The sequence below is a fragment of the Clytia hemisphaerica genome, unplaced genomic scaffold (genome assembly GCF_902728285.1).
Source record: "Clytia hemisphaerica strain Z4C2 unplaced genomic scaffold, Clytia hemisphaerica genome assembly, whole genome shotgun sequence".
Taxonomy (NCBI): Eukaryota; Metazoa; Cnidaria; class Hydrozoa; order Leptothecata; family Clytiidae; genus Clytia; species Clytia hemisphaerica.
In genome coordinates, this window is record NW_027103818.1 from 32,325 (window position 1) to 46,396 (window position 14,072).

The 14,072-nt window shown below is 36.1% G+C and overlaps 2 protein-coding genes and 1 long non-coding RNA gene across 3 annotated transcripts; 1 reads left to right on the forward strand and 2 right to left on the reverse strand.

The window, feature by feature from the left end:
- The first annotated feature begins 1,422 nt into the window (after positions 1–1,422).
- On the forward strand, positions 1,423–3,378 carry LOC136806659 (sperm acrosomal protein FSA-ACR.1-like). Its single transcript, XM_067063243.1, has 2 exons — positions 1,423–1,474; positions 2,798–3,378. The coding sequence occupies exons 1-2, from the start codon at positions 1,423–1,425 to the stop codon at positions 3,376–3,378; spliced, it is 633 nt and encodes a 210-aa protein (XP_066919344.1).
- Positions 3,379–4,756: 1,378 nt separating this feature from the next.
- On the reverse strand, positions 4,757–10,010 carry LOC136806660 (uncharacterized). The gene is made up of 5 exons (XM_067063244.1): positions 9,989–10,010; positions 9,751–9,813; positions 8,597–8,689; positions 5,929–8,072; positions 4,757–5,265 (listed from the first exon to the last, which is right to left on the reverse strand). Exons 2-5 carry the CDS (start codon positions 9,768–9,770, stop codon positions 4,757–4,759), a joined length of 2,766 nt encoding a protein of 921 aa, XP_066919345.1. The 5' UTR covers positions 9,771–9,813; positions 9,989–10,010.
- A 343-nt stretch (positions 10,011–10,353) lies between these two features.
- LOC136806658 (uncharacterized) lies at positions 10,354–11,059 on the reverse strand. Its single transcript, XR_010846588.1, has 3 exons — positions 11,027–11,059; positions 10,765–10,814; positions 10,354–10,409 (listed from the first exon to the last, which is right to left on the reverse strand). It is a non-coding gene; the product is annotated as an uncharacterized lncRNA (long non-coding RNA).
- Between the last annotated feature and the right edge of the window lie 3,013 nt (positions 11,060–14,072).

Here is a 14,072-nt window from a genome sequence, read left to right on the forward strand (position 1 = left end):
AGCAAACCCAGGGCAGCAAAACAGAACTTAATAAAAGCAGCTTTACAGGATCTAAAACCATTTAAAACATCCAAAGATTACACCAGAGTCCATGAAGAAGTTTGCATGCATTATAATGACCAACCATCAGACCATGTTTTCTTCTTTTTCATGTTTTCATGTAACAGAAAGCTCTATCTTCACTAGCAAGTGGAGGACATAGATCCTATTTTTGCTTCAGAATTGCTCCGCGCCGTGTAGATTGGCCCTAATGGCTTCAGTGAAGTGAGCGCAAGCAAGCGGACTGCATTCTCATATGGAGAATGCAAAACGCTCTAGGGAGACCAGACTGTAAACCAGAACATAAAATATCAAAAACAATAATAATCACTAAACTATTTAAATAACTTGTCAACCAAAGATTTTGTTCAACATTTAGATTTAGATTTTATTGTTCATCAAGTTTTTATTTTAACTAGTATCTACTATAATGTTTTTCATTTTTCCTTGTTTTTCTAAGTATACTTTGATTTCTAAAAATCCCGTTGATTTTTAAGAACTCCTAATACTCACTTTCCATCACTAACACTTGATGTGGTTAAAGAAAAAGAAAAGAGTTCATTATAGTATTTATTGTCTTTAATTTTACTGCTGAGATATTAGCCATATATTTTTCTTATACTGACCTTGCGCCCGTTTATTAAGGTAGTGAAGGTGTAATTTCCAGATCTTTATATTATTTCTTATAAGTTTAATTTTCTTTTGCTTTTATCTTCTATAGGTATATATTTTTTTAACACAAAGTAAACATTCTTTACCTTAACGGAACTAAAATTACTGAAATGTATATATGGTGTATATCGGTGTATATATTGATAATCTAAATCTTTATGATTTTTTCACCTACAGATAAATATAAATAAAACAAATATGTGCGAAGCTGGAGAAGATATGTTTAAGTTTCGATAAATTGGCTGGTTTTGAATCTACACATATCAAACTCGCATCTAACTGGATTGTCAGTAAGAAATATCTTCTCGTCTTGGTTATATTGTTACTTTGTCTTCAAATAGATCATGAAGTGGTAAAAAGGACCAAAATAAGGATCCTCTCGTTGTATCAAAAAAGTGACACTCAGGAAACATTTGTGGCCCTGAAATATTTATCATAACTTTGCCATGGTTTTGAAATAATTTAAAAATATGCTTAAAGTATGCTTTTGAGGTAATTTACAAAATGTTAACAAGTATGCTTCCAGTATGCTTTTAAATATTTTAATTCTCTTTGATAAAGTATGCTTTAAGTATGCTTTTCTAGAATTTATTTCTGTTTTAAAAGTATGCTTAAAGCATGTTGGATTGTTCCAAAAATGCACAACTGCTAGCATGCTTTTCAATGTGCTTCAATCATGCACTAAGTATGTTTTTAGTGTACTGCAAAAGCATGCTTGAAGCATTAAAGAAACATGCTTCGAGCATGCTGCATTTTGGTGAGGGTGAGGTTATCGGGACAAAATGTGACGAATTTGCGCGGAAACGAAATTTAACTTTGTTCTAGGCTGATTGGTCTTATTTCTTCCAAGGAAAGTGTTGATATCTTTTCCAAAAAAATAGTTGGTCTTAGTCTTTCATAAACTGGCTATACAGTGCATTTTGTCAAGAATCTTCTTGGTCATCCAGGGTTTTTTTTCTTTTCTTCTTTGATTTTTGTCAATAGTTTAAATGGTGTATCACTACCAGGCCATAAAACATTGATTAGGTCCATGTTCAATGTTTTTCATTGGCTTTCAGCAAGTTTTATTGACTGTCAAGAGCAAATTATTGACAAAAAATATTTTACATTGACTGTCAATATTTCCCTTTTTTAAAGTCAATGTTTTGTATTGACTGTCAATATAAGTAATGAACAGTCAATGCAAAAAATTGACTGTTAATATTGACGGTCAATATATTCTATTAGTTTTCAAGAAAATTGATTGACAGTCAATGTAAAATATTTTTTGTCAATAATTTGTATTCGACAGTCAATAAAACTTGCTAGCAGTCAATGAAAAACATTGAACATGGGCCTAATCAATGTTTTTTGACCTAGTAGTGTATGTAGGCCAAATAAAATATTCTTTGTGAATCATACATTGGGTTAGTACAATTCATATGTAGGAATTTGTTCGTTTAAAGCCAGAAATTCTTTATCGTCGATAATATTAATGTCTTTTCGAAGCTCGGTAAGTTTTTTCTGCAAACCAAATCGAATGGCAGTTAGTCTGGAACCATACAAATTTTTACTCCATTTCACAAAGCTTACATGAGATAAAAATTACCAATACACCGTTTAGGAGTCTCGCCATTTCACGGTACTCCATTGCAGAGGCCCGGTAAAAATGGTAGGTAAAAATGCGCACTTTAATACTGTGAAAGGTTAGAGGAATGTAAACATTGTGAATTTTTGTCTCTCCTTTAAAGAGAATGATTTAGATATTTGAACATGATATCAATGATAATTTTATAAGTCTCTCCTGAAAATTTCACAAAAATTCATCAAGAGGAAAAGAAGTTATGATTAAAAAGGAGTTCTTTACCTACCGTTTTTCTGGGGTTGGTCTAAAAAGCAGGGTAGCCAATTGGGGTAGCCAATTGGGCTAGGTTGTGGGGTACCCATATAAATCACAGACCAGAATTGATGTAACCGATTCTGTATACGTATTTTACAGACCTCTCACTGAAAACAGGTTTTTGCTTAGAAAACCGTTGTTAATTTAAGGTAGAACGATAGTGACGATGGTCGTTGTTCCTATCTGGTCAATGCATTGCTGGTGAAGATGTTTCTTGTCAATGCATTGCTGGTGATGATGGTTCTGGTCAATGCATTGCTGGTGATGATGTTTCTGGTCAATGTATTGCTGGTGATGATGGTTCTGGTCAATGCATTGCTGGTGAAGATGGTTCTGGTCAATGCATTGCTGGTGATGATGGTTCTGGTCAATACATTGCTGGTGATGATGGTTCTGGTCAATGCATTGCTGGTGAAGATGGTTCTGGTCAATGCATTGCTGGTAATGAAGGTTCTGGTCAATGCATTGCTGGTGATGATGGTTCTGGTCAATGCATTGCTGGTGATGATGGTTCTGGTCAATACATTGCTGGTGATGATGGTTCTGGTCAATGCATTGCTGGTGAAGATGGTTCTGGTCAATGCATTGCTGGTGATGAAGGTTCTGGTCAATGCATTGCTGGTGATGATGGTTCTGGTCAATACATTGCTGGTGATGATGGTTCTGGTCAATGCATTGCTGGTGATGATGGTTCTGGTCAATGCATTGCTGGTGAAGATGGTTCTGGTCAATGCATTGCTGGTGATGGTTCTGGTCAATGCATTGCTGGTGAAGATGGTTTTGGTTAATGCATTATGCTGGTGAAGATCATAAAATACGTGTATTTTGAATGGCCTTTTTGAATATTTCTAAACTTGTATTTGAAAATGATTTTTTTAATTATTCTTCAAATGCAACTCAAATTCAGCAAATTCTGATTGAAAAGATTTTTTGAATTATTCTTCAAATGCAACTCAAATTCAACAAATTGTGATTGAAAGTTCTTCTATATTAGAAGAATACAGTTTGGAAAAAGAAATCAACAGTTTAACTTAATTTGTTCTTTATAAAATATTTTTTGAAAAGGTATGACAAAAGTTGATACATTGCCAAAATACTATGAATACTATGAATGAATAAAAAATAATAAACGTAGCATATTTTGACACTGGTTGTTTGTACTAGTATCTACAATCATCGAAAAACTCGTTGAGGTGGTTCACATATGCCAAACTAAAGTAAATTTCATGTACAGTACAAGGAAAAACTAAACACATTGAGTGCTTAGGTCTTATTCCATGGCAAAGGGTTTTAATGTACGACGCTGCAGTACGACATAAAACAACAAAATACCTTGGATCCAAGCAAAGAAAAGAAAAAAAGAGGACCTAAATTTTTCAGAAATATAAGGCTAACGCTTTTCAACAAAGTAAACTAAAAGCAAATAACAAATAAAATATCAAAAGTCGTCGACTATCTAAAAACGTTTCAACCAAGTAAACTAATAAAGTTAATAAAACAATGGTAAAAGTACTCTCAAGAAACGCATCATAAATGAGGAAACAATAGAGACGGTCGAACTTGAAACTGTACCCAAGGGGATAGGGGTTGAATAATGGCTAGGCAAGGGAGGGGAAACGGAGAGCTTTTCAAGTGAGGAGCATTTATTAGGCGCCCATGAGTACTGGTAAATAAATATAAAATGTAAATAGTTTTTCTTTTTATGTTAAAATACATTAAAATATGAATGTAAGGCCTTTGAAAATAAATAAAAATATAATCTTCATAATAAAAGTAAAAAGGAAAAATTAAAATTCAAAATAAAAATAAAAAGTCAAAAACAAGTAGCAAATGAATTCAGTTTAGACTAGGCTACAATTCATACATTAAAAGATCCCGTTTCAAAGAATTAGCACTGTCTTAACTCAATTCGACCATAAGTGGACTTGGAACGCTCTCATTCTAATGCGAGGACATGTGGAAAATGTTAATATAAAAATCAAAAAATGTGTCTATACAGGTTCGCACCTATTCCAAAACAGAAAGTTGAAAAAGTTAACAAGAAAAAGAAATCAAAAAAAAGTGTCTACTTTCCTTGTTCCAAAAAAAACTAATATAAAAACAAAATAGAAGAAAGCAATACAACTCTAAAGATCAAAAAATAGTTTATAAATATAGCTAAAAGTTTTATTGGAACCTTTGTTTTAAAAATTCCTTTAATTGAGGATCAACTTCATCAATGTTGATGATTATTTCCGTCTTTTGGAAGGAAGGATTCCTAGGAAGGATACAATCCAATTTACAATGATAATGCACGTTACTGAACGTTTTTTTCCATGTGTTCATTTTCTTGTCAAGGTAGTACTCATTTTCTTTGTGTCTCACACAAATTTGTGTATCATAACTGGTGCCGTCTTTAAGCTTGCCCCCACAGCCAACACATTTTCGAATATTTCCCGTAATTCGGATGAGATGGAATGGAGTAGAGCTGGTTTCTGTCAACTTCGGTTTTTTCGGTGGCTTTGTCTTTAGCGTCATTTTCATTCCTGATGATGAGCGCTCGACAACGGCAGCATGTTTTGGAGGCGTTACATCTGGACCGTTTTGATCTTCGGCAAATATGTCGTTGAGAGTAACGTTGGTGCAGACACTTTCCGGTTGCTTTCGCTTAGCAGGAGCCTTTTTCTTCCCAGCTCCTAAGAAACGAACAAACAAAACTGTTTGGAATTAACCCTGGAATTTTTCTTCGAAACATTGAAACAAAAAAAGAACCACTTCAAAACTTCTTTTATTCATTGTGTTAATATTTAGTTTCTCACAAATTTGACTCTAGAATGGAGAAAAACACCAAAAAAACTCCCCCTTTGTTGATTTTGGGACGTAACGTGCGCACAAACTATTCTTACTGCTAGACTCTATTTGGTTGCAAAAGAGATATAAAACATTAGAAATTAATCTTTTTTAGAGTAATTGTAGCAAAATGTTAAAGAAATACAACTACGATACAACTAGGATAATCTACAAGGGTGCAGAGAATTCTCTAACTGTAAAAAGAAACTCAAAAACTGCATTTTAAACCACCATTCACCAAATTTCCCTGCCCTTCTCTTACGAAAAAGAGAAACACAGTGCGAACGCCACGTCATATTTTTCGTATCCATAGCAACGGGAGGGAATTTTTAAACAACTCTTATTCTGGATGTATAGAAAAGTAAAGCCTTATAAACCATATATATTTGAATTTGTCATGTGTTTTTTGACAAATTTGAAACGTTAATCTCCCTTTAAGAGGAAATACTTTGAAGCATCAGGACAAAATTTGAGTAAAACAGTTCGAATCAATTAGATTGGAAATTTACCTCTCTGGAGGCATGATGGAAGCGTCAGCTTTGTCAAATTGATACTTTCGTTTTTGAAGGTTGCAAGGAATTGATTTACTTTATCTGTGTACATGGCAGCAGCAAGTGAATGGGCACATATTCTCCTTCGCTCGAAACCAAGACAGTCATGGTCACATGCAAATCTTCCATCTGCAAGAAGTCGAACGGTTCGATATTTGAAGCTCTCGCTTTGAATGATGAAGTGATTTTTTGAAAAGCCAGAACGAACCTTATTTTTCGAAACTATGAAGTTTGCTTTTCTCCTAAGTTGGTCTACATCTGGTCGTGTGAATGTGGTTAACAATACAACGTAAGGGTCGTTAGATACTTCTTCGATCGGTATTACTCCTAGTTCTTCTTTATCTGTTTCTGGTAGGTCAGAGAAAGGAACTTTGCTGGCGGGTCGGTAAGCTTTCACCTCATTAAATCTTTTAGGGTCGATACGGTACTTCGCAATAGTTTGGAGGGCTTTGGTTTTCCCCATTTGATCAACTTGACTCTGCGTTATGATTTTATTCTGGAATTCTGGGCGAACGACATATTTGCTTTTTAGACCAAGGAAGGCTCTTTGAACATTGCTGGTTTGCTCATCTACAAGCGACTGTGCATCTTGAAGAAAAGTTGCAGGGTCCTTCGATTGGAATGCATTCCACCGTTTCAAAATGGCATTGCCCGACTCGATTGGGTTGGTTGTAACAACTTGATCACCGAAGCCTGCATCCCTGGACAGTTGCACCCGCATGTGTTCCTTGATATCGTCTTGTTTGTATCGTTCGAAGTAAGAGACAAATGATGATTTGGTCTTCTCAGCTAGTTCAAGTTGCTCCCATTTCTCCTTGAGTGTTTGGCATAGACTTTCGTAGCTAGACCAGCTTGAAGCATAAATCAAACCCCCATCGCCAAAAATGTCTTCTTTGATTATGCGCTGCAATCTCATTGACAATCCGAGCTCTGTCATTTTTTCTGAAATGTTCTTTTTACCATGAATGGCACAGTTGAACAATAGGCTGTGTGGAAAAGCTTTAGATAAGGCATTTCGCAATGCCTGCTCACAGTCACTTGCAGTTCCTTGCATGTAAATGGGAATGCCAGGGGCCTTTGAGGTGATCTTATCATATAAAGTATCATAGGTTGATTGGTCTTTAAGTAGACATAACATCATAGGTCCTATCATGACTGGACAGGTTGTAGTGTTTGCAGTGTACAAGAATGTGTTGGTGTATACGGTTAGGAGGAGAAAAAAAGGACCAAGTTCGAATGTAATGTCATTAAACAAAAGTGATCTGTATCCTTCTGTATCGTTACAACAGAAATTAATAATGTCGTCAATTTGTTGATCCAAAAAGGCAATAAATTTGGGCATGCCATCATCATTGGTGTAAGAGCGAACAAATTTAGTGGTTCCATTCTCATTGTAATTGTTCATTAATTGAGTTATTGAATAGATTGGATCATTATTATACAGCTTTTGTTTATTCTTCAAATAAGATGTCTGTTTTCTATCCCGAGGTAAAGCACCATTAGACTGAGCATTTTCAATCCCACCAACAGCTTGCTCAACATTGAAAGTTGCTCTATTGACACATTTGACGGACTCTGCTTCCTCGGACAAAAGAAGTTTGGTACTTTTGAATGTTCTGGAATAACTAGCAGACGACGTTTTAGTGTTTCCATGGACTTTCACAGTCACATCATGGGGATCACCCTTGAAGGAATACTTGATAAATAATATTGGGTGCTGTCCTTCTTTAGTGGATACTGAAACGATAAGTTTTCTGAGTGTTTCATCAGAAAGACATTTGTAATTTCTTCTTATGACTTTTAGACTATCCTCTGTTTTATCAGTTTTAATCAATTGATGACTTGAACTAAGGTAGTACTTTGTTGATGTATCTGTTTGCTTCCATGCACCAAAGTCATCACACAGTACATCTTCTGGGTGGGACAACTTGGACAAGTCTATTAGAAATGAAACGTTTGAGGAGATTCTTGTTGGTACTACTGACGATATTTGCTCCGGGTGGTCCTTTTGTGCTGATAACAATACTGGAACAAGTGAATGATTGTCAGAACTTATTTCCATCGATATTGGCTTGAGTCCAACAATACCCTTGTAGCAGGACCTTTAATAAATAAAACAAATGAAGAGTTACTGGTACTATTCCCTATCAACATCTTCTATTAATTTGGACTGCATTGGAAACATGTTAGCCTGGCGAAAATCTATCTGGTCGATACCGAGTGTCCCGCAAAGAAGTATTCATAAAAGAATACAATTGAATACAATGAGAGAAAATTGTATTTTCTTATAAATAATTCATTGTGGGATACTCTGTATCAATCAGATCTTTAGGATTTTAGTATCGAGCCTTGCCAATAAAAAATTTGCAGAAAAACTAGTAAAATTGTTGAAACAGGCGCAGTCGCTAAATTTTAAATATCAGTCCCACTCAGTAGTTTGCCTAGCCACAACAAGGTTGGGCACTACCAAACAGAATATCCTCACTGGGTGTCAGGCCTAACCTGCTGTAAAAGGCAGGCCAAACCTAAAATACTTGGACCAATAGGGTCAAATTTAACATCTTTGGATGTTTGCAAGTTCAGTGTTAATATGTTTGACATTTTTGGTAAAAACACTATCACTTACTTTGGCGGTGACAACGTATGCACAGTTTTGGGGTTTAAATTAGATTCTGTTTCCACCTCAGATTCTGCATCAGCTTCTCGATCTTGTTCAGTTCTAGATTTATATAGAAAAAAGACAAGTGAATTCCACGATTGCCAGGTTGATGGATGACGGGTATGTGTGGGACAGACCTGTCAAACCAGACCCTTCCACAGAGTATATTCTTTCAATTCCAAAATTTCTCCCTAACAGAGAAACCCTTCTGATTTTTACTTTATTTACAACCCTTAGAGAGACTTGGGAAGGTTGAAAACTTGACCCTTAAGTCCAGCACAATATACCAGCACATAGTGTGCAGGGGGGGTCAAGGTCCCACCTAAAATTTCAGGTCCCAGCACTTGAGAAACTCCCACCTGATAGTTGACTTTCCAAGTCCCACCTAAAATAGGGAACTAACGTACATGAAGAATAGAATGATTTTAATTGGCTTTGCAGACTCTTTCGAACTTTCGAATGACTCGTTTAAAGCATAATTTTTGCCTTATGAAGGCCAACTTTTTTGCATATTTGATTGGCAAACAGTTGGCACTTCGGGCAGTTTGGAATGAAAATTCCAATAAAAAGTTAGGGGAATTTTCAATGAAAAACAGATTACAGGATTCAAAGACAAATATGTAAAAATCTAAAATTTCCATAAGAGTCCCACCTAAAGATTTCTAGTCCCACCTCAACCTATTTCCCCCACCTGAAATTCCAAAAATTTCAGACTCCCACCTGGCTGTTTTGGACCCAAAAATCCAAAACCCCACCCTGCAGAGTGGGGGGGGGGTGCACACTATGTAGCACCTATTTTTACCCAAGTACCCTTTTTCTTGATACCAAAGAACAGTGGTATAGCCAGGGGTGTCTCAAAATTTGTACAGGAGAGCAGATTTTTGTAAGTCTAAAAACTGCTAAAAATTATCTATTCATAATGTAAAAAGATAATTATTGTGTCATTAAAATCAGCTCTCCTACACAAATTTTGCAGAACCCCTTGGCTAAACTAACTACTGAAAGAAGGAAAATGGTATAATATCAAAAGATATATAAAAGATTTTTAATGGTTTTAAACCATTATTGGTCAATTCACTTTAAAGGTTTTCCAAGTCTCTTAGACTAAATTGAGAAATTACCCAGATTGGGATAAATGCATTGGTGCTCTCAGTTTTGCGAGTAATTCTGCACCTTCAGGTGATCTGAAAAGGAAAAAAAATTGACTGGAATAATAAAGATAAGGCAAAGCAACACACTGTAAGAAAATCAGCATAATCTTTCACAATTTACATTCAAATAAAAATTAACATGTCTATAAACAATGCAATCATCATTTGGATATTTCTTACTGTATAAGAAATAAAAACTTGATCTTACATGGTGTATTGGCTTTTCCCAGATTGAGTGTTATTGTTATTGCCATCTTCAGAATTGTCGTCAAGGACAATAATACTACAATACAAGATAATCTAAGAAATTACTAAATAAACTTGCAGCTTTTGACAGAGTTATATTAAAAATGTTCTTCACATTTTTACAGTAGTTTTAAAGGATTTGATTTCAAAAAAAAAAAAAAATCAAACCTAAAAAGAATGTTGACATCAGCAACAATGATACTTATCAGAAGATAAAAAAACGGCCTCTAATTCAATTCTTATCGTGAAAAATTTTTCTTTGAAAATAAATTCAAAACATGAATACCCACACTATTATAAACTTAAAAACAAACCTATCATCTTTCTCATCAACCTCCATATCAATATCATAACTTTCAGCTGGTGGACTTCCTGTGCTTTGCCTGGAGAGAAATCAAAATTTAATAGATTTATATCAATTGAATTTGACATCATTGGATTGGTTTTCAAGGTTTTGGCCATCATTGCAAAATCAAGCACATAATCTTTGAGAACTTAGTTTTGCTGAGAGCTGTCCAATAAATCTAATCTGCACAAAATTTTTTGAAAATATCAACTGAGAATATAATTAATCTACTTTAGGAAGTTAAGTAAGAAAAGTTAAATTTTAGTTATGACAAAACAATCAGATTCTACTTTTTATCAAATCTACATGATATTGAATGAAAGTTTTCTTAGGTTTAAGATTAACAGGAACATGAGCATTTAAAAAAACCATGAACATGATAAACTACTTACTGTGTAGATGTGAAGCACGGTGAGAAGAGTGACGGAGAGCTTGGATAGTCCTGAAAACAAGACATTTTTACTTAATAAAACCTCATCTAAAGGGGGGGGGGGTTATAATCAAATACTCTTGCATATTATTAGTATATTTAAAAAAGAAACTATCAATCAAAGCAGGGTGCCTTAAACAAGGTTTTAAAGTAATCTATTATTGACTATTAATAAAGGATTGTCAACAGCATAACATTAAATAAGGGAAATCAAAATTACTTACACTGTCCGTTTCTGCTTCATCATTTACAAAATCCTCTAAAACAGAAAATAAGAGAAATTTCAAGCTTTTAAAAATTTGTTGAGCATGCTAATTGCTTGGGCTCCATTTCAGTATTATTTGAATTAAACAATAATCTAAATTGAACTTTATAATATTGAATAATGTAAGCCAAGTGTAACCAAAACATAATTTTAGAAGTTTTAAAAGTCTAAACAGCTATTAACATTTTATTACCCTATTTGAGCACAAGAAAGGACCCTCAAGTACCCAAAAATCAAGATCTTGAAAAATCAAAAACAAAAACAAAAACACCCAAATGCAAAGTTTCAGTTAAATCAGACCATTTTTGAAGTCTCTAGCCTGCCCCAAAACTCGTTACCACACCCTTAATGCAAATTTTGAAAATGTGTAAAAAAACCCCAAGGATTCACCCAAGGATCAAGTGAGCCTGCCAAAGTTTTAGCCTTGTTTTGGGGCTAAAACTAGTGACCACGCTCTTAAAAATTAAAAGTCCAGTCTGCCCCAAAGTTTGGAAGTGACAGAGAGACAGACAAAGACATTCTCAGATTCTAGCTCAACAATAGTCGAACGCGCGCAACACACTGGGCTCAACTTCAGTGGCTCCAAATTATTCATAGGCCAATAAACAAATTTCAGCCAAATCTGACCATTTTGGGCCTGTAGGCTGCTCCTAAGTCCTCGTAGTTTCTAAGAAGGGTCAAGACCCCCTTAGGTAAGAAGACCCCCTTAGGTAAGAGGACCCCCCCCTTAAATGCTACCCCCTGGAGAAATTCATTTAAAATTTCACACCCTCTTAGAAAATTGCAAACTTTATTGGAAAAGGAAAAAATTGAAATTTCGCATAATTCAAGGAAGATCAACCTTGTCTAAGAAGACCCCCCTGTAATGCAAAGGGATTTGAGACTGACAGTGTTCGGAACGTTGATATTGTTCAAACTAAAAAGGTAAATTACAATTGGTCAAATAAGTTTCAAAATAAAAAAGTCCAAAATATTTGAAATAAAAGTCCAAAATGTCTATAAAAGCATAAGTCTAGATGTTTGAAAGTATAGTGTGTAAATATGAATTGAAAAAGTATAAGTCTATATGAGTGAATAAGAGGGTACGAAGCGGGACAGTGGAAGGGGTGGCACAATTATTTGGGTACGAAGGGGACAGTGAAAGGGTGTGGCTAATTCTTATTTGGGTACGAAGGGGACAGTGAAAGGTGTGGCAATTCTTATTGGGTACGAAGCGGGACAGTGGAAGGGTGTGGCGTTCGTAATTCCGATTTGGGTACGAAGCGGGACAGTGGAAGGGTGTGGCATAATTTCGATTTGGGTACGAAACGGGACAGTGAAAGGGTGTGGCTCAATTCTTATTTGGGTACGAAGCGGGACAGTGGAAGGGTGTGGCGTAATTCCGATTTGGGTACGAAGCGGGACAGTGGAAGGTTGGCATAATTCCGATTTGGGTACGAAGCGGGACGTGAAAGGGTAAGGTGTGGCATAATTCCGATTTGGGTACGAAGCGGGACAGTGGAAGGGTGTGGCGTAATTCGGATTTGGGTACGAAGCAGGACAGTGGAAGGGTGTGGCATAATTCCGATTTGGGTGCGAAGCGGGACAGTGGAAGGGTGTGGCGTAATTCCGATTTGGGTACGAAGCGGGACAGTGAAAGGGTGTGGCATAATTTCGATTTGGGTACGAAACGGGACAGTGAAAGGGTGTGGCTCAATTCTTATTTGGGTACGAAGCGGGACAGTGGAAGGGTGTGGCGTAATTCCATTTGGGTACGAAGCGGGACAGTGGAAGGGTGTGGCATAATTCCGATTTGGGTACGAAGCGGGACAGTGGAAGGGTGTGGCGTAATTCGGATTTGGGTACGAAGCAGGACAGTGGAAGGGTGTGGCATAATTCCGATTTGGGTGCGAAGCGGGACAGTGAAGGGTGTGGCAATTCCATTGGGTACGAAGTGGGGTCAAATTTGATTTGGGTACGAACGGGACAGTGAAAGGGTGTGGCATTTGGGTACGAAGCGGGACAGTGGAAGGGTGTGGCGTAATTCGGATTTGGGTACGAAGCGGGACAGTGGAAGGGTGTGGCGTAATTTCGATTTGGGTACGAAACGGGACAGTGAAAGGGTGTGGCTCAATTCTTATTTGGGTACGAAGCGGGACAGTGGAAGGGTGTGGCTCAATTCGGATTTGGGTGCGAAGCGGGACAGTCGACAATTGTCGTCTTGGGTACGAAGCGGGACAGTCGAAAAAAGTCGTTTTGGGTGTGACGCGGGACAGTCGAAAGTGACGGAAATCTTTTGGTCAGTAAAATTGTTGTTGGGCGCAAAGCGGGACAGTCGCTTTCACTGTCCGGGTTATACCCATGTACCACGCTAACCCGACCTGATCCCAACCTTGGTTCTCCATTACTCTCTGACCTGATTGTTAAAACGAAATCAAGAAAGTCTCGCAATACACTGAAAATCGATATGTCTCCATTCAAATATGTTGCTTTCAAACGTTCATTTCGCTACAGAAATGCTATTGTATGGAACAATATTCCAGACAGAATTAAAAATATGGACAATTTCAAATCCTTCAAGAAGGATCTGAAAAAATCAGACTGCCTTGAAAAAGTTAATTTTAAAATGACAGGAAGAGCTCTTCTTCACGAAGACTTCATTACTACTAAAGTTATATCATATATCATAACCGAAAACATATTTATTATTTTATATTTTATATATTATAAAACATAAACATATACATATTTTAAATTATTTATTTGTAACACAAAGATTTACATTTCTAAATCCTCTTCATTAATTTCTCAGAACACTTTAATTAACCTAGCCTTAGTCTTATTTTGCATTAAAACACATTCGCCTTTGCAGCGGTTTTACTTTTTTGTTTCTTAGCCTGCAGGTCCACATCAGTTTTTACTGCCAATATATATAGAATTGTATATAGCTTGTATATATAGTTTTTGTATATAGACCTGACCTGTGTTGACAAATAATTAATAATAATAATAATAATAATAATCAA